The sequence below is a fragment of the Panthera leo genome, chromosome D2 (assembly GCF_018350215.1).
Source record: "Panthera leo isolate Ple1 chromosome D2, P.leo_Ple1_pat1.1, whole genome shotgun sequence".
Taxonomy (NCBI): Eukaryota; Metazoa; Chordata; class Mammalia; order Carnivora; family Felidae; genus Panthera; species Panthera leo.
This window is the reverse complement of record NC_056689.1, coordinates 64,080,332-64,102,329: the sequence shown is the minus strand read 5'-3', so window position 1 is coordinate 64,102,329 and position 21,998 is coordinate 64,080,332. Positions and strand designations below refer to the sequence as shown.

Genomic DNA, 21,998 nt, shown 5'->3' with positions numbered 1-21,998 from the left:
TTACAGAGTATAGTTCTGGCACACCATGGAATACAAAGGCCAATAGGAAATGGTCTTTGTCCTCAAAAAACATATAATCTGATTGTGGTGTGGCAAAATTTGGTGGCAGCAATGGTGATGGTGCCATGGGGTTGGGAAATGGGCAGTAACGGGGTATCTCAATGAGTAAAATGCATAAATGCTTAAATAGAGACTTGGTGTACTTAAGCACTAGATTTTGCAAATTTGCAGCCAGATCATAGGTTGCAATCTGGGCTCCCTCACTTCCTTGTCATATAGACCTTGAGAAGAGACTTAACATCTCTGAGGCTTAGAGGTGGCACTCTTACCTGTGTCCATGGGATTGTGTGAGGATTAAGTTAATTCGGGTAATGTACTTAGAGTAGTGCCTGGCACTAATAATAGTAAGCCATTGTTTCTCTTTCTATTTTTTTATTGTTAACAATCAAAGTTGTATAGGAAATGTAAAACAGAAAGAAATTGTGTGTAGTCAGAATGATACAGGAAGGCTTCATGGAGAAAGTAGTCTTTGGGAAGAACCTCGATGAATAGAAAGGATTGACCTCCAGAGATCATTTCAAGCACCAAAGTCCCAAGGAAGGATCATGAAAGTCTTCAGGGTTTGGGAGATGCTGAATAAGTGGGGAAAAAAAACAGCAACTTCCACCTCCCTTCTCTGGTTGTCTGGAGATTCTGGAGGTGTGCCTAGGTCTAGAGGAAGGCCAATGAGGTTGGCCACTGGCCTGTTTTCTCCTTGGATTCTATTTTTTGTATTCTTTATTAGGGTTTCATGAACTATTTTATTTAGAAAAAAAAAATCCCACTGCCTTAAAAAATACTTAAAAGTCACCGTTGTGAGGATGAGATATGGAAGTAGAGTATGGAAATATGCCAGGCTGCCATTTGTACTTACTTTGGTGGGCTCTGGGAAGCCATCAAGGTGATTGAATGGAGACATAACTGAGTCAGAGTATCACTTCAGATGACCCTTCAGAGCAAGGAGGATTGAGGAGGGCTGATTTTCTATTCTCCAGCTTGTCATCCTAATTCATCCATTGAACAGGCATGTACCGAGTACCTTTCTACTCTGATCCAAGCAATGTCCTCAGCATAGGACAGAGTCTGTGCCTTCATGAAGCTTCCATCACTGGGGAAAGCCACACAAGGAACAAATTAACAAATGCCCCTTTTTGAGTTGTGTTGCTATGAAAATGCCATGAAGAAAATGAGAAAGTGTGAGAACATCGAGAACAATTAAATAACACCTGTGAGAGCAACTGTTAAGCCTCAGGCAGGAAAGAAAGCTGCCAATTTAGCTCAGGGCATTTGATAATCTAGATGAGCTGTTTCCTCCCAAAAGGTCGACCTTTGGTCTTTGGTGAATGGTGGTGACACAGGGCAGTTACACATGGCTGGTTGTACTTGAAAACAAAGTACAAGGACATCAGTTGCACTCATTCCCATGTGGCATCATAGCCACGCCATTGACGCATTTTTCAAATGACTGGAATGTAACAACTTCAAATTGTTTTCAATAGATTTACCAATCGGGGCACCTGGGTGACTCAGTCAGTTAAGCTACTGACTGGAGCTCAGGTCATGATCTCATGATTCTCGAGTTCAAGCCCCTCATGGAGCTCTGTGCTGACAGCTCAGAGCCTGGAGCCTGCTTCAGATTCTGTGTCTCCTTCTCTCTCTGCCCCTCCCCCATTTGTGCGCGCTCTCTCTCTCTCTCTCTCTCTCTCTCTCTCTCAAAATGCATAAACATTATTTTTTTAATAAAAATAAATAAATAGATTAACCAATCAATCCAATTAGACAGTCCAGCTTGTTTAGGTGGCAGACTGAACCTTACCATCCTCTCCTATGACAGCTAGAGTTCCTTGTTCCCTTTTGGTTTAGAGGTTAAAGACAACTGAGCCATACTCCACACTGAACTCTGGGTTTGAAGGGATGTGGCCAACTAGTCCATCCCCCATAGTGCAAAATTTGCTTTACAGCTACTCAGATTCTAAACGAACACTATCTTCAAGCAACATATTTTTCTGTGGAGTAGCTTCATTTATTAGAAAAAAACCTCCCTTACTGTTTACCTGGGACCTCTGTTGGTAAGGGGACTGTCCTCGGTTAAATGAGGCAGAGAACTAACCCCACTCCTTCAGCTCTGGAGGCCACCTGCATTTTCCACCTTTGCTTCCTCCCATGCTTCTACTCTAGCAGTTACTTTATGTGCCTGACTTTTATTTAACTGATTATCACATCACACTCCAGAGATGGTTCAGAATATTTTGCTAAATTCGAAATCTTATTTTAAATGTTACCTGAGGAGGCTTTCCTGTAATGACAACTGGTAGAGCTGGGATCAGGCTGAAAAATAGGGATCAAAGAAATGGGCAATTAGCTGAAACTGGTTTGGCCACAGCTTGGCCAAGGGAAACCTATATAGCAAAGGCATCCAAAAGCATCCATGTGGGATTCATAGTTGCAGATAGGAAAGAAAGTCCATTCCTGATAACCATGAGGGTTAATTACACTAGTGTAAGTTCCAGCAGGCAAGGAATAATGCAAAGTTGGGAGGATCTGGAAAATGTATCCAATTAATGTCTATAGTTCGTTCCACCACTGGGAATTTGGGGGGGCGGATCCCTGGGAAGAAGTGGTGGCAAAAGGAAGGTATGTTACCGGTGCTCAGGTAAGCGCACTGACATTTGAAGAAGAACTTCCTGCAATATAGATCTATATGATGCAAGATTACTAAGAGAATAAAATAAAAATGAAGTTCGGGGCGCCTGGGTGGCTTGGTCGGTTAAGCGTCCGACTTTGGCTCAGGTCATGATCTCACGGTCCGTGGGTTCGAGCCCCGTGTCGGGCTCTGTGCTGACAGCTCAGAGCCTGGAGCCTGTTTCAGATTCTGTGTCTCCCTCTCTCTCTGCCCCTCCCTTGTTCATGCTCTGTCTCTCTCTGTCTCAAAAATAAATAAACATTAAAAAAAATTAAAAAAAAAAAAAAAAAGAAAAATCTAGTTCGAGGCAAAACCCCAATATTAGACTAGGTAGTTGGAACAGAGTGAAGAAGTCTTTGACTTCCAACCACTGTGGCTTATTCAGGGTTCTTCTCTGTTAGATTGGAGAGTAGGGCCTTTTGACAGGATGACTTCCAGACATTGATCAAGTGGCATTATTGATCAATTATGACTGGCCCAGTGACTGGAGTAGATGTAGACTTCTATGTAGATAATCAGCTCCAGTTTGAAGAGTAAAGGAAGAGGATGTCAAGGGCTGATGGAATAACGGAGTTGGAGACTTGCTGTGTTGAGTGTGGCCATGTTCCCCATCACTGCATTAGAACTGGTGCAACATCACTCTTGGCCTCACTTTGACTGCAAAAGACAAGATTTAGGTTAAGGTGTGCTCTCTTTAATGACTGTGACGAGGAAGTGAAACGTGTGATGGATCAGTTTCCCATTGGAGATTGCTCCTAAATTAGCCCTGGCCATTCGATGTTGTAAACTGTTCGAACAGAGTAGCAGATTGTGTCTGCCGAGACTTTCTTTAAGTTGAAATTAGCACACTCCTGTTTGGGTGGCTAGGAAGAGAAGGCCGAAGGTCCCTGGGGGAAAGAGGAAAACTGTGAGGAAGAGTATTTGAGGCAGAATGTCTACCTCACTCCCTTTCCCTGCCTTTCATCCCCCCTGCAGGCAGGAGGAAATAAAAATTGAAAAAGAAGAAAAAAGAAAAAGGAAAAAGGACCACTGTTTGCAACATTTCATGTCTCCTAAGCAGGATTGCTAATACCTTCCTAGGGACCATTCCAGCACACTGCTGCATTCCATTAATTGCCCAGCAGATGTTCAGCAGGCTTCTTTTAAAAATGTTTGAGCCAGAGTATGTTGCTGGTGAGAGAGGCAGTGCATAATTTGGTTTGTCTCCAAGGAAAAAGAACTGTCTCCTTTCAGGAATTTACTGGCCTTATTTTGTTTTTCAAATTCAGTTCCCTGTTTGCTTTTATGGGAACACAAGGTAAGCACTTCTAGGTCTGGATGTCATTAGAGACTGGATTTAAGCTGTTTCCCCCTACATGTTCTACCTGGGAATTCATTAGCTTTGGTATCTACACTGAGCTAAACTTTGAACGCCGTCCGTGTTTTGTTCTTAGCCACTCCTGTGCTTCTCCGTTTCTTTTCACTTCCTCTTGAGAGCTCAGCCACTCATGACAGCTAGGTTTCTGAAATTCTGTTTGTGGAAAAAGGGATTTGAAATTGCATGTGAGTAGGGAGAGAATGAGACTATTAACAAGAAGTTGAGGGAGGGCTGTGGCCAGAGTGGCTCTCTTTGGCTTTTGAGACATGAAAGCAGCCGTGTTTAGTGGACAAAGGCCATGATGTTCCGCAACAACCCAGAGAGTGGGAAAAAGGAGTAGAAATCGATCAAGCCAGGTACCGGACTAGAACGCTGGTGTTTTGACTGAAGTGTACCTTTGCTCATGCTGTTCTCAACTAGAATATATCTACCACCTTCACCACCTCTCTGCATCTCCTAAGTCTGTTTGATTTTTAAGACTTAAATCAATGCCAACATTTGCATGGTTGTCTTTCTAGAGACTTTTACCCAGGATATCATCTATTCCTTCTTTCAACTCACATGGACTTTTTAAATCTATATTTGTCTAGTGATGATGGTAACCATTATACCTAACAGAGAACTTGCACATATCAGGTGCTCAATAACTATTGCCTTTATAAATAATTAGATGTGTAAATAATTTATAACCACTAGAGATATATTCAATATCCCATTCCCTCAGTGAACCTTTAGCTTCAGTTTACTGGATTGTGAATCTGTTCCATGACATCTTGCCTCTTAACAAATAACTGGTGAGGTAGACCTGGCCTTCTCTTCTCCAATAAGTGTCTGCGGAAAGCACATCTTTGTGTTTTTCTTATGTCACATGTCCCTTCAAGAGGCATTATAATTGTTTATATCCACGTTGTGGGAAATGAGAAAGTTGAAGAAAAATTAGAGTTCTGTGTCCCAGATTAAGGAAACCTAGAGAGGAGAAGGACTGGCAGGAGAGCTGTTCCAGAAGGAGACTGCACCAAGTATACGTAGCAGCCCTATTTCCCTGCCCTGGTCACTGGCAGGAGTGTTTCCCATGTCACACTGTGCCTCACTTCATGGCAGAGCTCAGGGTCAACACGTTAGATTGCACTATCTTGACCTTGTCAAACCAGACCTTCTTCACATCTTTTGTGACATCTCCCTTGAGCTCTCTCTCATCCATGGTTTTACCCTGGCCTTCTATTATTCCTTGGTATTATTTTTATTTACCTACATTCTTCCACATCTTAAGAGCTACGATGTCATCCCAGGGAGAGTTTTTCCAGTAAGACTCACAGGAAGGCTTCAAATCAGATGCAGAGCATTTGATCTCTGTTGGTGCTTATGAAAAGACAAAGTTAAGCTGTTAAGAAGATATCCTTAAAATGCCAGCGGTTTTTCTCATTGCCCCTCATACTTGGAATTTACTCAAGGGCGAGGTCCATTTCAGATTTATCACCTTATTCCTCAAGTGACACTGTGCCTTACTTTGCAATTAGTCCTTTAAACCTTTGGTTCATCTGGTGATGTGAGATGAGCTAGGAGCCTCACTCAGTCCACATTGGCTGAACCTGAGGCACAACAGTGATTTGCAGGAAGCTTTACTAATTCTAAATAAAGAAGATGAAAAGTATTCCATGCAGCAGCCAGGTTCAATAAAGATGAGCTTTAAGATTGAATACGGATTCACCAAAACAAAGAGAAAAAAAGCATGCCAGGTTGAGGGGCTGTGTTGAGCAGAGGCAGAGCAAGGTGACTTTGTGTGGTTTATGTATAAAGTGATGCATAATTTGATGTGGTTTGGGGTATCTAGATATATATCCTTAAATATCCTTAATTGATATATCTACTGAAGGTAAAATTATGAGCAGAGGCAAGAGAGAGGGATAAATTCAGGGAAATCAAATCTGCCATTATTTGATACTCCATTTATGTTACAACTTTTGTTGTTCATCACCCATGCTTGCTAGTGAGAAAACCCTCAATAATGCATCCTTGAAATTGCAAAGTATGATGCATATGGAAAAGGAAAGAAGGGCAGATGGAAGAAGGATTTTTTTAAATAATAAATTTGGGCAACAGTCAATAAGCTTTCTCTTTTTAACAACATTTTTTTTACACATTTTAGAAGATGTTTTCAACCCACGAGGCAAGAGATGGTAACTTATCTGATAGAGATGGAGCCCTAGAAGTAGGAGCCTCTTTTTTGGTTGCCAAAGATCAGTGGTTCAGGTCGGGTTTGATATCATAAAGCAGATGAGTGGAAAACTCTACCTGGAAGCTGGAAATAGAAGGTTGATACCCTGGTGAGACCAGGAGCAGACTGCACATTCAATTCAGAGCTAGAATCAACCACCTTATAGCCGATTCCTGGGTAGGAGGGGTCTGCTGACAGTGGATAGATCAAAGCCCTAATTGCTGGTACAAATCTTTTAAGCTATTTCAAACTCTGTATCTTTGTTGCGGTGAGAACCCACAGTCATGAGTAAATCCAGTGATTATATTTGGCCATGGGAGTGGGGGAAAACAGCTTAAAAATGCGTTGATTCTTTCAAGGTAGAAGAGACGAGGTTCTGCATGAGAATGGAAGTTAAAGGCTGAACAAGCAAGGGGTACTATTTTATTTGAGAACAGAAAACCTAACTAGATTGATTCACACTACATTACAAACAACAGCACCATGGGGATGATTTACATCTCACAGGAATGACTTATTGGACAAACAAACTGAAACTTACGTGGTGTGGCTGCCACACAGAGGACCTACAAGAGCTAGAAGTGCTGGAACTGATCCTTCCCTGGAAACATGTATGGTTGGAAAGACTCTGTATCAGCCAGTGTAGACGAACCCAGTTATAAAGCATCTGTTCTTGACCCAACTCTGCTTTCTGATTATTTAGACAGCTTCCCAAAAGTAGAGATTGTTCAGGTCTTGCTGCACATAAATCAAATCCCAAGGAGTGATACTGGTAATGTGCATTTTTAACAAGTTCCCCAAATGATGTGTATACAGCCAGGTCTTCCCCCAGCCTCACCAACCACTCCCATAGAGCACTTTACAGACACAACTCCATCTGTATAACAAGGGAATGTGCGTGTCTGTCGCCAGCAATAAATCTGATTTATAGCTCAGGGCATCCACTAAAACAGAAGCACGCATTAAAAAAGAAAGGCCTGTGATATTAAGTGTAGGAGGAAATTAGTAATAAACATTAAAATCTAATTTTTCCGCATATCTGGAGCCAACCTAATTGGCAGAATGGGTAGATGGCAGTGGGAGGAAGGGGGGAAAAATGAAACATGTCTGTGAATCTGAGATCTGCTATATCCGTTATCTAGATGAATGGCAAAGGCCAGCCAAGAGCTGTGGCCGAGAGGCAGTTGAAAAATGATTAAAGTATGAACTAGAATCTTAGTGGCAGATGTAATTGAATAGCCATGAGTTTTATGAAAGTTGAACAAATTGTATTATCTAGATGCTATTAATGTGCTAGTGTGAGCAGAAAATGATGCCTCTGCATTTCACTGTATTTTTTGCATGTGTTAGAGAACCAGGGTGATCTTCTACCCTCAGCTTTCCAGCGGGGTCACTGCTCCTCCAGAGTTTTGGATGCAGATGATAAAAAACGTGAAAGGTTAATATTGCTCAAAGGAAGAGCCTCAAATTCCAGGAGATAGATAGATATATATATATATATATATATATATATATATATATATATATATATATATATATTTTTTTTTTTTTTTTTTTTTTTTTTTTAATACAAACTACTCCCATCCCATCCTGTCTGTCTAGCAGTTGCCTTGTTGAAGCTGTTTAGGTTTAGGAAAGCTGTCCTTTGTCAAGGATATGTGTGGGTTTTTAATAAAACTGTTATCTTGTGTTATCTTGGCCTCCATCGTTGCTGCTGACTGGTTCAATTTCTTTTTTAGGTGTAATAAAAAGATAACTATCGCAGAGATATTAGAGAATTAATATTTTTGGGCTTCAGTTGCTACCCTTGGATATGTTATGAGTAAATGTGGGAGGGGGTGAGGAACCAGAATTTCAGCCTAGGTCAGGATACATCGTGAATTGTGCGCAACAGTTTCACATTGAGAAAGAGACTTTCCACTTGAAGGTGGAATTAGCATCAGTTGAGAAGCTTTAGAAAGTAAAATATCATCTAAGTCACATCATTATGGATGCAGATGCCATATTGTGGAGTTGTGGGGCTCTGAACTGTAAAGTGAAATAAATTGTTGCAATAACATTTTCCATTTAGGGATGAAATTGGTACTAGTGAAATTCTTCCACAGCCAATAAATTCATCCATCCCTTTAGTCTCCGGTTGCCTTGTTATCTACACAGTTATCATTCACAAATCTTTGTGAGTAAAGTCATCCTAGTAGTATTTTTCCCTTCTTCTATTTTTCCCCCAAATAAACGCTTTTTGTCCTCTGCAAATATTTAGGCTTTTTCACAGTTGTGTGGATTCAGTGGCTTTCGACAACTATTAAGCCACTATGGCTTTATGGCAGGTAATAACGGGTGCCAGCATATCTAAACATACTCCTTTCCCCAATGTGATCGCATGAATGTGTTATTTTCATAAATATATCAGAGGCCAGCATTGAGGTTGCTCTTTAGCTTCTAATAGATTCTTTCTTCACCATATTTTCCTGAGATGTTTCTGGCCCCATAAAAAAAAAAGAAGAAGAAGAAGAAGAAGAAGAAGAAGAAGAAGAAGAAGAAGAAGAAGAAGAAGAAGAAGAAGAAAAAAAAAAGAAAGAAAGAAAGAAAGAAAGAAAGAGAAAGAAAGAAAGAAAGAAAGAAAGAAAGAAAGAAAGAAAGAAAGAAACCTTAAATGTCTACATGGTAACTGGCCTGAGTTGGCCTGGCCTGAGGATGTTTCTAGAAACTCTTAGGTGGAAAATTGTCAGGGGGAGGGATCATATGAACAGTTCAGATACAGGGTACAGATATGCATCAGGTTGGAAATAGAAATAATAGTTAGGATGCAGGAGACACAGTTCCCCAAAGGGAAGGCAAGGCACATAGTCTTGGCACATAGAGAGGCACATAGAGAGATTGGCATGAAATGGAAGGCAGGAGAACACACATAAAATACAGAGAAGACCAGAGTTCCGTGGCAAGAATTGGGTAATGTAGAGCCCAAACATAAGAATTGCTAATTGGTGGGGCGCCTGGGTGGCTCAGTCGGTTAAGCGTCTGACTTCGCTCAGGTCATGATCTCACAGTTTGTGAGTTCGAGCCCTGCGTCGGGCTCTGTGCTGACAGCTTGGAGCCTGGAGCCTGCTTCAGATTCTGTGTCTCCCTCTCTCTCTGCCCCTCACCCGCTCACACTCTGTCTCTTTCTGTCTCTCAAACATAAATAAACATTAAAATTAAAAAAAAAAAAAAAGAATTACGAATTGGGTGTTTAACCAGTAGAGAGAAATTTTGAAGAGAGAAGGTATTAGTAAGCTATTGCTGTGTAACAAATCACCCAGAAATTCAGTGGCTTCTATTATTGAATCTAGTGAGCTGGGCTGCCCCGTGTGCCAGGTCTGCTGGCTGTAGGCTGCTCTAGAACTTAGTTCTCATCAATGTGATCTGTCATGCTTCATCAGGCTACTCTAGGTGTGTTTATACATGACAATGACAGGATTCCAAGAGATAGAGGAAAAGTGCAGGGGCCTTGAAGCTCACATTGGCACACTTTCACTCCCATTTCATTCCATGGCCATATCATGTTGTAGTACTAGCCCCCATTCAAGGGGTGAGGAAACAGATTTCACCTCTTGTTATGAAAAGCTTCAAACTCAAATTGCAGAGGGCTTGGATACAAAGATGGGTAGAGAATTTATCCAGCAATGCAGTCAATCTCCACAAGGCTGCCCACTCTCTTAGGGGAGATTGGAAATGCTTTTAGGTAGTTTAACAAGCTCTCCCAAAGTTACAATGAGGTTAAGCTACGTTTAGCAATCAAGGGGTATGTCTTTTATTTTGTCTTATTTTAGTGACCCAGAGAATGTAAAGGTCAGGCACACTCTAAAGATAAGGACTGGATGTTTTATGAGTGATAGTAGGTGGGACCTTGCATGCAGTATTCTCAAACTGTTGTGCACAACAGTGACCTGTGTAGCATGTTGCATATAGTTTTCTGAGATCGATTCTCAAAGACATATGGATTTTCCTTTTCTCAGGTGAAGCCTAGGGCACTGCATTTTCACACATTCTCCAGGTGATTCTGATTCGGGTAGTCTATAAATTTGTACTTTGAGAAACACTTTACAAAGTAAGCAAGATTTTCAACCCTGGAACTTTCAACCCTAGAAAACGAAAATACACCTTTCTCTTCTTGTCTGTCAACTACAGTGATAAGTTTTGTCTTCGAATCACCCATAGTTGTCCTTACGTGTCCAAGTGACCTAAACTCTATGGCTGGACGTTCCTGAAGACTATCTTCAATTTAAAAATAGTAGCAATGCTTCACATTGTGAAGGCATTAGTGCCTTCACTGGAATTCTCACACAATCTGGCCATTAGGCCTCCAGGATTGTGGCTTTATCTCATTACAGTATGGCAGTCCTTATGGCTCTCATGATTGGGTTTGGATTTGAACTGACAGAAACAAAAAGTGTTTTTGTAAATGAAAACCTGTTGCTCTTTCTGCATTCTAGATTATCTTTGTACCATTTCCATATCACCTTAATTTCTGGAAAAGAGATTTCAGATCACGTGGATTTCATGATATACGGGCATGTTACTAAAGCCCAGCTCAGGTCTGCTTTGGTGGCAGGAGAGTCAAAAAGAAAATCAAAGCTTGGCAAACTTGCTTTTGTGAGTTTCTTGACAGCACTAAGTCCTGCATTAGAAATGTACAAATGAATTTGAAATGTAGTTCAGGGTTTCAGGGTCAGAGTGCAGGTAGGAGTTCTCCAAGAGAGTCCCTTTGCTAGGACGAGAGTACAGACAGCACTAAGGATTTCTAGCACTGCTTCACCGGCTGATGCCACCATATTTACAACATGGAAATAGACCAAACAAAGGGGCAAGCCTGTAGCAAAGGGGGAGGTGGTACCCAGTATGAAGCTCTTCCTCAAGTATGTTGCATGGGACCTAGGTCTGCAAAGGGTCTTTGGCCATATGATTTTGGGAAACACTATGGTAGAGTTCAGTGAGTTTCCTTCCTGCAGGACTGCTGTGAAAGTTTAATTACTGATGAGCATTGCAAATTTCTAAGATGGGGAATTTTCAGAATTATCTAGCATGGTTAATTCCATCATCCATCGAGGCTTGTTTTCTATAGAAGACCCTTTCGGGATACAATAGCAAAGACAGGACAGTGTTACGAACATTGAGCGCGTACTATGTGCTGGGAATTATGCCAAGTGCTATAAAAATTCCATCTTGGTTTATCCTCACAACTTTCTAAAACAAGCACTTAGTTTTAGCTCCATTATGTAGATGATGGCATTGAGGTTCAGGGTAAGTCACTTAAGCCCAGAAGTGCCAGACTCAGAACCTGGTACCAAAAAGGGACTATAATCAATTTCTTCACCCCAGACATGGAGTTTTGAAATTGCTTTCACGCACATAGGCCATGACCATTTATTTAGCACACCCTATATACATCGTTCACTTTTCACAGGAAGACTTGTTATCCTCATAAGCAATGCCATTACTATAATCAGCCTAGGTCCTCATGAAAAGAACATAATTCAGTGCACTTCTGAGTCTTCGCAGGATTTCAGAAACAATGTGAGCCAGCACCCAGGCTTAGAAAATGTGGACTCACTTACAGAACGGACATGTCCCTGCTTTTACTGTGTGTGTGGATAATAGCAAATAAACTGCTCAGCACGTTCTTTCCCTTTTCTACCTTGTTTAGGCTGCAACTGGAGAGGGATTAATTTATGCTAATTCCACACAACAAACTAAAACCCATTTATCACAAGTTTTCATTCCTCAGCAGAACACACACACACGCACCTAAGTATTAGGCAAACTAAGATAATGCAGCTGCTGTTGTGCGGCAGTAATAGGCCCGTTTATATCCCGGGCCAGGTCAGCAAGCAGCGCCACGGAACACAGAGGGCAGTGGCGTCCAGTCTGTCCCTGCTCTGCCTGCTGCTGCCCGCCCCCACCACCCACATGCTGCTAAGTGATGCAGAGATGGGGGCAGCAGACAGCATGCACTTTAGAACTCAGATTACAGAAGTTCATTTTCCCAAAATACTTTGCTAATTACTTACCAGTGCTATTGCTGCTTATTTACGAATGATGATTTAATGAGGAATGATTTAGAATTGAATGATTTAAGCCTGTGATGTGGAGATAGAGGATGAGGAAGGGAAGGGAGTGCACGCACGCGCGCGCATGTGTGTGTGTGTGTGTGTGTGTATGCATGTGTGTGTGCGCACACACACTTTCTCTGCTAGCGAGAGCCTGGCCGAAGCAATTTCCTCTCTTTACTTTTCCATTTATTCCAAATGCCAGCCTTTTCAAGCAGTTACCAGTATCCTTCCTGGTAACTGCATAGCACTGATCTCTGCTGCTTGTGAAAAAGCATGCAGCTAGGAAGGAGAAGTTTCCTCATACAGCTAACCTGCCTCTAAACCGTCTTAAACAGAGGCCCCTGCCTGAACCTGCATGTGTTCCCTGTCAAGCTAAGGGTTTGCATTAGAGGATTACCTATAAAGTATCTTCCCACTTTTATTTCCTTGTGTGTGATGACACGGTTGTGATAATGTCAAGACAGAGCAAGACCTTCTCTTTGAGAGTTACAGATGGAATTATATGATAGCTAAGATTTGCTTCAGAATAACCCAACAGTTGAGGTTGTCGGGACTAGATGGGGAAAAATAAAATAATGTTGACTGTGGATTGATGTGTGTTGAAGCCAGGTGCTGGGCGCGTTTCTCTATGCACATGTACCATGCACGCATGCACACACATACCATATGTATGAACATATATATGTCACCCAAGTGTAAGAGTGCATGCTCTGTGATTCTAATTGGTCCTGTTAAGGCTTGATAATATTTTAGCTGGAGCCACTTAATTTGCTTCTCACACTGTAGTTCTTCCATAGATATATGGAAGATACAGTTCTTGGTATATAGACAGAAGATGTATGTTTTTAAATTTCTGGTATCTTCCGCTGAAATTTGCCCCAGGTGTGTGTTTGGGATAGGGCTCAGGTTTAAGGCTTAGTACTTCCACTTCCTGGTTCTGTGTCCTTTGGAACGACATGAACCAGTGAGAGCCTTACTGTTCTTTTCTGTTCAGCAGAGGTCACACTGCCCCCCCCCTTCCATTTGTGCGAGTCAGTGGTGATAATGTCCATGAAAAACAAAAGGTGGCCTCTTCTCCAGGGACAGCCTGCCAATTCTGGTGTGTGTTCTCAAGTGTTTCTGGACTCCTTTGCTGATGGCACTGTGTTTGCCTCAGCGAATGAAAGACACTTTCATGTTCTCATGTTGACCCGGAAGCACCTTGGCCTTGGCTGTCTCACCACAGCCTCCTCACACACAGACTCACCCACGGGCACCACAAGCACAAGTGCTGCTCGACTTACACAGGAGAGAGAATCACAGGGCTTGCTTAATTTGCCTGCTTCCTCAAAGCTGATTCTACTACAACAACTAAACCTGTTTTCGGAGAAAGAGGGCTTGGCCTGTATTTCCCACCAAAACGATTTGGCGTCCGGAACATGGCTTTTCAGTAGCGCTGAGTGGCTGGACCTCAATCGTACAATAACCAGACAGAGCAGAGGCTTCCTCGCGTCTTGTTGGAGAATGTCAGTATACAGTCCCCAGTTCCTGAACCTTTGTACCCGGGTGATGAGAAGGTTGCCTTCTTGGCTCTCAACAGAGAAAAGCCATGGGAAATGGTGCTTGAAGGTCACCCACATTTCTGACTACCAGACTTGACTTAAATGATGGAAGATAAAGGTCAGCATCCAGGCTTCTAAGGTGTGCATGTGGTTTGGCTTTTATGCTTGAGCTACGCTATATTTTCAAATGTCAGTTTTTGAGAGACTGAAAATTAATTGCAAACAAAGCCCTTAAAGCACGAACAGATTTGACCCTAAGATTGCAGAGGACTTGGAGGTGGAGAGAGAGACGCTACGCTCTGAGAGCAAACTCAGGGCTGGAGGACTTTTATGGATGCAGATGCATCTGTTTGGTCCAAGAGGAGAACTCACTGCATCTGAGAGGCTGGTCTTTCCTGGTATGAGCTGTCAGGGCTTTGGGAAGTTCTACAGACGACCCTGAATCATACACCCCCCTGCCTGCATCACAGTGGCTGATTTTGTGAAATACTCACTTAGCCATCCGTTTCCTGTGTGCAGAAGAGATAAGGATGCTCCATTACTCTCTAGTTCTTTGTCTCACATGATGGTTGCAGAGACAGAGGGGGGTGGGGATAATTCATAAAAATATCCCTGTTGGTTTTTCTGGGGATGTGCATTGCTTAGTGCGAGGAAAGCTTGCATTCGAGAGTATAGGAAAGTGTAGTAATTATAGTCTTATAGGTGTTGATTAAAAATAATAGCAGCAGTAGTAATAAACTGTGGAACTTACAGAAGACTTAATACGTGTCTAGTACTGTTATCAGTGCTTTACGTACATTAATTCAACTGGTCCCTACAAAAACCTGGTGAGATATGTACTGCTGTTCTCATCTCACCACATAAGCCTGTTGAGTGAAATAACGTGCCTAGAATCCCATAGCCAGCACGTGGGAGAGCAGCCTGGAATCCCCGAAGTCTGGCTCCAGGGTCTGTGTTTCCAGTCATCCACTGCGCTTCTTAAATAGGCCAGCTGGAGCATCCTAGGGGCTAGGACAGGCTCCAATGCCCCCCTCACGTGTCAGCTGTGTGACATTCATCTGTGTGCAGACTCCACCTGGTTTCCTGGCACTCACCATGCCTCTGTGGGGAGAGTTGTGAGCCTCTTACAGAGCCAGGCGTGCCCCCATCTCTGCCGGTGACCATGCCTTGTATTCTCCCCTAGCCCCGCTGGTGGACCTCACTCCAACTCACAGTGGGTCTGCCATGCTGATGCTGCTCTCAGTGGTGTTTGTGGGGCTGGCCGTGTTCGTCATCTACAAGTTTAAAAGGTACGTGTCCTTCCGTCCATGTCTCCCCTCCCCTGTCCTTCTCCCTGACAGGTTCAGAAGCATGAAATGCCGCGACGTACGTCTCCCATGCATAGCCATGATGCTGTCTGTTAATGTTTTAGGAAGATCCCGGGGATTAATGTTTATGCCCAGATGCAAAATGAGAAAGAACGAGAGATGGTCAGTCGAGTCAGTCCCACTGAAAGCAGGCCCCATATCCCTCAGACTGAACTCAGGAGGCCTGGCCAACTGATAGATGAGAAGGTGGATTCCCAGCTCATAGGTAAATGACTCCCAGTAGCCCTCAGCTGTTCAGCCTGGGTAGTTAATGGCTGACTCTGCCTAACCCCTTTCTGGCTTGACGTAACCACTTTCTTCTGCTCTAACATTCCTAAGAGAAACAGCTAAGATGTCTTTTTCCCTGCTTCCTCCCATTGGAATAAGAAAAAAAAAAAAAAAAAGGCTTCTTGCTCCTATGTAGTTTTTTTTTTTTCTCCCTCTCTTGTGACTTTATTCTTCTTTTTGCAAAAACTTTTCCTCTAAAATATGGGGCTCCAAAAATGTTCATGGGCAAAGAGCAAAGCATTTATTCTAACAATGTACAAGAAGGACGGGCCTCAGAGGCTGGATCTGGTCATCTGGAGGGCCAGGCAGCTTATGAGGAGCAGGCTATGGAGTGACAGGGTAAGGCAGGACAGCCTCACCTAGAGACAACTCTAAGGAGGAAATATTACTCCAGAATACTTGTAGAGAAGTGACATGATAGAGGAGGACTGGGCTGATGACCCTGGGTTTTTGTTTCTTTGTTTTTTTTTTTTTTTCTTTTTAATTTGGCAGTCATCTAAAAACTGTCCTCCAGGAAACACGGAACCTGGGAATTCTGAGGACAAGAGGCATAAAATTTGTAGAACATTCCAGGAGTGATGTTTCCTGAAAGAGACCACTGGAGGGCTAGACTGCTACAGAGCAGATCAGCAGATTTTTTCCTCATTTTTACCTGTCCCCTATCAGAAGTCTTAAAATGGACCTTACTCTATATCAGTAGAGCTCTGTCTCTCTGCCTGTGAATTAAACATGGGAATCCCAACAGCTAGGTCTAGAACCCTACTATTTGTGGCAGAGGAAACTTGCCAAGGGAGGTCGACAGACCCATGGAACCACCATTGGGATCCATGGCTTGCCAGGAATCAGGAGTTGGCATCAGGAATCCAGAGTTGACGTTGTAATATTGCCATCTAGATCCTGTATTGTTGCCCAGGGTGGATAAATTATGATTTAACCATTCATGCCTCCCTCTAATGTCAGAATACCAAGCCTTCTAGAAGGCCATTCATTGCCTAGGATTTTGTATCTGCTACTTAGAAAACGAAATGAACACCTAAGTGGAAACATAGCCCTCTCTTTAAATGGATGGGGGAAAAGTTCTTGGCTGTATTGGGGAAAATTTCAGTGCAGTGACTGGCTTGTATCAGAAGTAATAATGACAACTGTGGCCACAACTGGGGTCCAGTTTTCAGAGCGTGCTTTCTTTTATTTGGGGAGACAGGGTGATAAGTGTGTAATTGCTTTAGGTTCAGGAGAAAAAGGCTTTTCTGTCTTTAAGTCCAGAGAAGCATTCACCCTGTCTATTTACTTCTAAAGCTTGTAAGCGCATTTTTGTGGGTCATTTGGTTTTCAATCCCATTTCCACGGGGTATGAAGCACAGCGCCGTTGACTTTATTAAAGTGGCGATCCCTCCTTCGCCAGGAGCGTCCGGCAGCACACTGCACAGTCTCTGACACCTTCCCATTTCCAGTGTCATTAAGTGAGTAAGTGTTACACGTTTTCTCTTAGGAGAGTAGCTTTACCCTCCCCTCCCTCCCCTTCTACTCAACCTGGTGACTCATCTCTCCGATTGCAAAGAGCAAGACACGCCACTCCGCCTTCAACGCCAAAGCGGGGATCTGCTGGGGCGCAATTTGCAATTTAAGGAAAACCCCCAAAGGCTACAGGCGACCTGCCGATCAGGAAAGAATTTCGCTCTTGTCAAGTGCACCATCCTTCATGACCACTAACTTTATGTTTTTTTTTTCTTTCCTTTGTTGTTCTGTTTCCTATTTTGCCAGGAAGTATTTCCATAGTTGCTGAGAATCAAAGCACAAAAGAAATCCCTACCTATGTAAATGTTTGAATGGAGGACGCCAGTAAAAACAAAAACAAACAAACAAAAAAATAAAATAAAAACAATCAAAATCCAAACAAACAAACAAACAAACACTCACTGCATCTGGACTTTTTAATTCTTCAGACACAGACAACAAGGGTTTTTAGCTTTAAGCCTGTGCATGTGGACAATACCTTGAGAACATGCTTGGAGGGGCAGTGTACAGGTGCTCTATTTTAATGGAAAAAACACTCCCCTCCCCCTTTCTCCCTCTCTCTCTTTTTTCTGATCGGTCGTGTTTGTAGAACATTCATAACATATAGAGGCCAAGGAAATCTGCATGTGTTTTTGGAAATATTCTTGGCTCTAGATTTAACAGCTATTTTAGCTCTACGGGCTGACGGGTGGATTAGCCACCCCAGCCCCTTTCATAAGACACAAAGACATGCACAGGAGTGTGAAACCCTGAGCTGTTTCTCTGTTCCACTTTCCTTACTGCCATTTTTCTGTTCTCAGTTATCTCTGGTAGCCCTGTTGGCCAGCGGTGACCACAGGGCTGCTTATTTGCATTCTGTATGGCCACAGGGATGAAGAAGCGAGTTGAAGTTCCATATACTCAGGCAGAGTGATGCAGGCAGGCAGGGGGCAGGCATGTGAGAAGTGGACCTTTCCCTCACCCAGGCTTTCCCTTGCAGCTTCCCTACTCTCGCCCCAACCAACATAGAAAAGAGAATCCCAGTTACCCGTCGTCTGGCCTCCCCATGTGTTTGCTGTCCATGTGTGATCATGACCTCTTGATGTCTTTGTACCCCTTCCTTCCAGTTTCCAAGTGGTCTTTCAAGTCCCCCTACTTTTTTCTTCCCAAACATGTTGCAAGATTCTGGACACGAACCTCGGTATTTCCTAAATACTGGCCTGGCGCCTGCCAACCTTGCCCTTGTCACATTCAAATTTCTGATCCGTCAGCATGCCAGCTTCCCTACACACTGACCAGGCTGTCCTGCCCTGCAGGGTTCAGCTCCATGTACCCTTTGTCTCCTCCTGGAGAACCTGCCTCTTGCAAATAGCCTTGCCTTTTCTCACCTGGAAACATGCAATGTGTGTGAAAGAGTTGATACATGCAAAACAATTCAGACCTGGCCATGTACACTGGAAAAGAAAGCAGACAGATGCGTAGTGGTATTCTCACACCTTAACAAAAATCTCTCGTGTGCAGATTCCAGAATATTCTCGCGAGAAATGTTTTGACATGTTACTGTGTGGCAGGGCAGTTTCCTTCTGTAATGGTTGCTATTACCCAGTATTTGTTCTCTCACCGTAGAGTAAAGCTATTTGTAAAATAAAACTGATTTTAACGAGAAGAAGAAGCAGGTTAATGGATTTAATATTGAAGAGTGTCAAAAAGTCTGAGAACATATGGAGGTCTTGTCTTACATAAGGATGCAATTTTGGTTATGAAGGAACCCAGACATTTCACATGTGTGATCTCTGATCTCTGAGTATCGTAGTATTGGCAAAGGAAAAATTAATAAGCTTCAAGGGGAGGAGGTAGATGTCTAACTAAAGCAGAATGACTCAAGGCATGAAAAATCCCTGTTTGCCCAGGGCAATAATGAAAGAATCACCAGAGAAAGAATGACACAGAAGCATGTCCAGCAGAAGCCCTTGGAGGATTATGAGTTGGGTAAAGCCCACTCTAAAATATAGTAGAAAGCAGTTTTGAAAAACCACTCAGAGGGAGCAGCCTCCTTCTTGGCCATGTTCCCAGGCCAGTAACAGTTTATAACAGGGTCCCAGTGATAATGGGGGTGTCCCAAAGGTCTTGAGGAGCCCTGCCCTTATGTAGCTGGGCAGGAGAAGAGTGACAAAGCTGCAGTCAGAAGTTAACCAAGCAGAAGTTTTTGTGATTGAGGATGCCCAGTGTGGATCTGGGAAATGGATTATGCCTGCGGCAACCATCTGTTTGTAGAACTCAATTGATCCCCAACCTGCCAGGCTTCCTATCCCATAGGACACATCCTCATCGATCCGCTTCAGTTGGAGCCGCCCAAGTTTAATCTGGAAGACAAAATGTTGGGAAACCAAAAGAGGCTCCCTCAAAACAGCACAGGGGGTCCTTGGAGTTGCAGTTCAAGTAATTTTAATTGGAAAATTATGAGAAGTGGAAAAACCCTCTGAATCTAGCACAGTGCCTTGCCTAGAGTAGGTATTAAGAAAACCACTCGTTGAAGGGATACATGAAAAGACTACGTGAGAAAACGTAGGGAAGGATGGGCTTGCAAGTCCTAAGTAAAAATCGAGGTAGACATGAGATGCCTGGCATTTTGGAAAGTGATCACAGATGGCCAGCTCTCTAGTGAGCATCTCCAGGGTCCTCATGTGCCTCTCCTCCAAGCTCCCTCCCACCTGTAGGAGATTAGTGAGGCTAGGTACTGCTCAGAGGGGACCTCATTATTCTTACAATCTAGCTCTATGGTTCTCAAAGTGTGGTACCTGGACCAGCAGAATCAGCATCACCTCAGACTTATTAGAAATTTGGGGTCCCCCTACTGAAGTCCTACTGAATCAGGGGGCTAGGGGCCCAGCAGTCTGTTTTTACCAGCCCTTCAGGTTATTGTGATGCACACAGAAGTTTGGGAACCTCTGCACCCTGCCATTCCAGCTCAATCCCAAAGAGAACGTAGTAATGAGAGCCTACAAATGGGAGGGACCCAAGTGCCTACCTACTCACTAACAGCAGGTGCAAACACAGTGAGGAGTTTGGTGGGCCAGAGGAGTGAGTGGTGAGGGATGGGCGTGGAAGGGAAAATTCAGGGCAAGCTAAAAATCTGATATTGTGATGTTTTCCAAAACTTCCAGAGGGCAAACTGTGCATGCTCTACCCTGAAATACCCAGCCAACATTTTCTCCTTCGCCTTATTCCTAATTGGATTCACTGTCCAAAATGCAGAGGTTTGCCTTGCTTTTTTTTTCAGAAGTTCCAAACAGCAACTTTGAGAGCAATGGGGTGTTTGGCAGCTGTTCTGTGTTTTCCAGGATTCCAACTGAGCATTGAAATCCCTCATTTGCCAACTTATTTTTATAGGAAGCCAATTTAAAAAAAAAAAAAAAGTTTTCTTATAGTATCGGAACTACTTCTAATTTTCAAATGACTTTTTTGATGTATTTTTTTGTTAAATACTATGTAGTGTAATGTATAATTGCTCTTGTTTATTGCTTTTACAATCATATTTATTAAACAGATAATGTCTCTAAAGTCTTGGCCTCAAGGAGTGTATTTTATCTCGAACCCAACTGTGACATTCAGTCTTGATACACAAGTGATGCAGCTATAGGATTTTTATTAAGGCTAACTATGTGACAATAGACTAAAAACCACAGTCTCCAAGGGTTTTTCTGTTTGTTTGCTTGCTTGCTTGGTTTTCGTTTTTGCTAACGAAGGAGAGTACAAATACCTAAATTCTACCTGTATTCTAGTTGACTATATAATGTTGTTGCTTTATTAAAGTACATGATTCTACTTAAAAATCACTCCAAACTGGTTACTTTGGAATGTGTAACATGCTCATTATATTCAGTTCAAAATTAGAGCTTATTAATATGGGACAAACCCACTCAAATTGTTTAAAATCTTGTAGTTACTGAAGGAGCGAACCTCCATGTGATACAATGACCTGAAAAACCCGGGGAGTGGTAAAGACCCAGATGACAGCATAAAAGAGGCTCCCACCCTGAAATTAGGAGAGTGGAGCTCTCCTTCTGGCTATGCCAGCTGTGTGACCTTGATCAAAGACTTTCACATACGAAAGCTTCAGCGTCCCCATGCATGCAATCTGAAGGAAGAAGATAACTCCCAGTTTTGGTATTGTCAGTGGGTGAGTCATTCCTGAGAGGCCTCGACAGCTGATTTAAACCTGATGGAAAACAACGAGGTGGACTGGATCCCAAATCCTCCAGCCTTGTGGCTTACTTACTTGGGTGGCATCTCTTCTTAGGCAACATTTTGCCCTTATATTTTGTATAGACAGAACCTTTCTTAACCTTCCAAAGACCCACCAGGCTCAGGATGGTGTTGCCTCAACAGCATTGTCCTCAACATGCCTGAGAATCCCTGTTGTTTTTAGGTGGCCTTTAACCTTTCTTTTCCCACAGGCTAATCTTCCACCCGCCCCTACATTCTTTTCCAGGCCAGAGCCTGTGCTGTACTTCCCGATCAGGAGTTTATCTCCTGTTTCCCCGAGGGTACAGGCAGTCATACAAAAATCACCCCCGGAGATTTCAAACTGAGGACAGGAAATTCGTTTGCATGAGTAACTGAGGAGCTAAGATGCCAAATAGGGGAAAGCAAGGCAAGGCCAAGATTAGCATCAATAGGAAGCCTCTACCTTGCCTAGGCTGGAAGGACACAGGGATTCCTACAGCCCAGGACCAGGACCACCAGCTTGACACTGAAATCATGGAGGACATGGCTGGCACTTTCTGGAGACACAGAGGAGCCACAGCCATAGCGCAAGCAAAGAAGATGGAGAGAGGACACTTATTCCCCTTGCGCTGGCCTGCCCATCTTCAGCCGAAGCTTCCCATTGGCCAAACCCATCCATAAGCCAGTGGGCAGTGGACCCTGGGAAATGTAGTTTCCTG

At 43.1% G+C, this 21,998-nt stretch overlaps 1 protein-coding gene across 6 annotated transcripts in view; it reads left to right on the top strand.

Annotated features, from left to right (window-relative positions):
• The window catches only part of SORCS1 (sortilin related VPS10 domain containing receptor 1), a 508,818-nt gene extending 488,236 nt beyond the window's left edge, over positions 1-20,582 (top strand). The window contains exons 25-27 of one of the 6 annotated variants that reach the window (XM_042908548.1): positions 15,108-15,213; positions 15,336-15,496; positions 17,320-20,582. In XM_042908548.1, coding sequence (XP_042764482.1) covers positions 15,108-15,213; positions 15,336-15,496; positions 17,320-17,384 — 332 coding nt within the window. In that variant the 3' untranslated portion in view covers positions 17,385-20,582. Of the gene's footprint in view, positions 1-15,107; positions 15,214-15,335; positions 15,497-16,050; positions 16,160-17,047 lie in introns of those variants that run through there. The other 5 variants (XM_042908549.1, XM_042908545.1, XM_042908546.1 and 2 more) reach the window with 5 other exon arrangements.
• Positions 20,583-21,998: the final 1,416 nt, after the last annotated feature.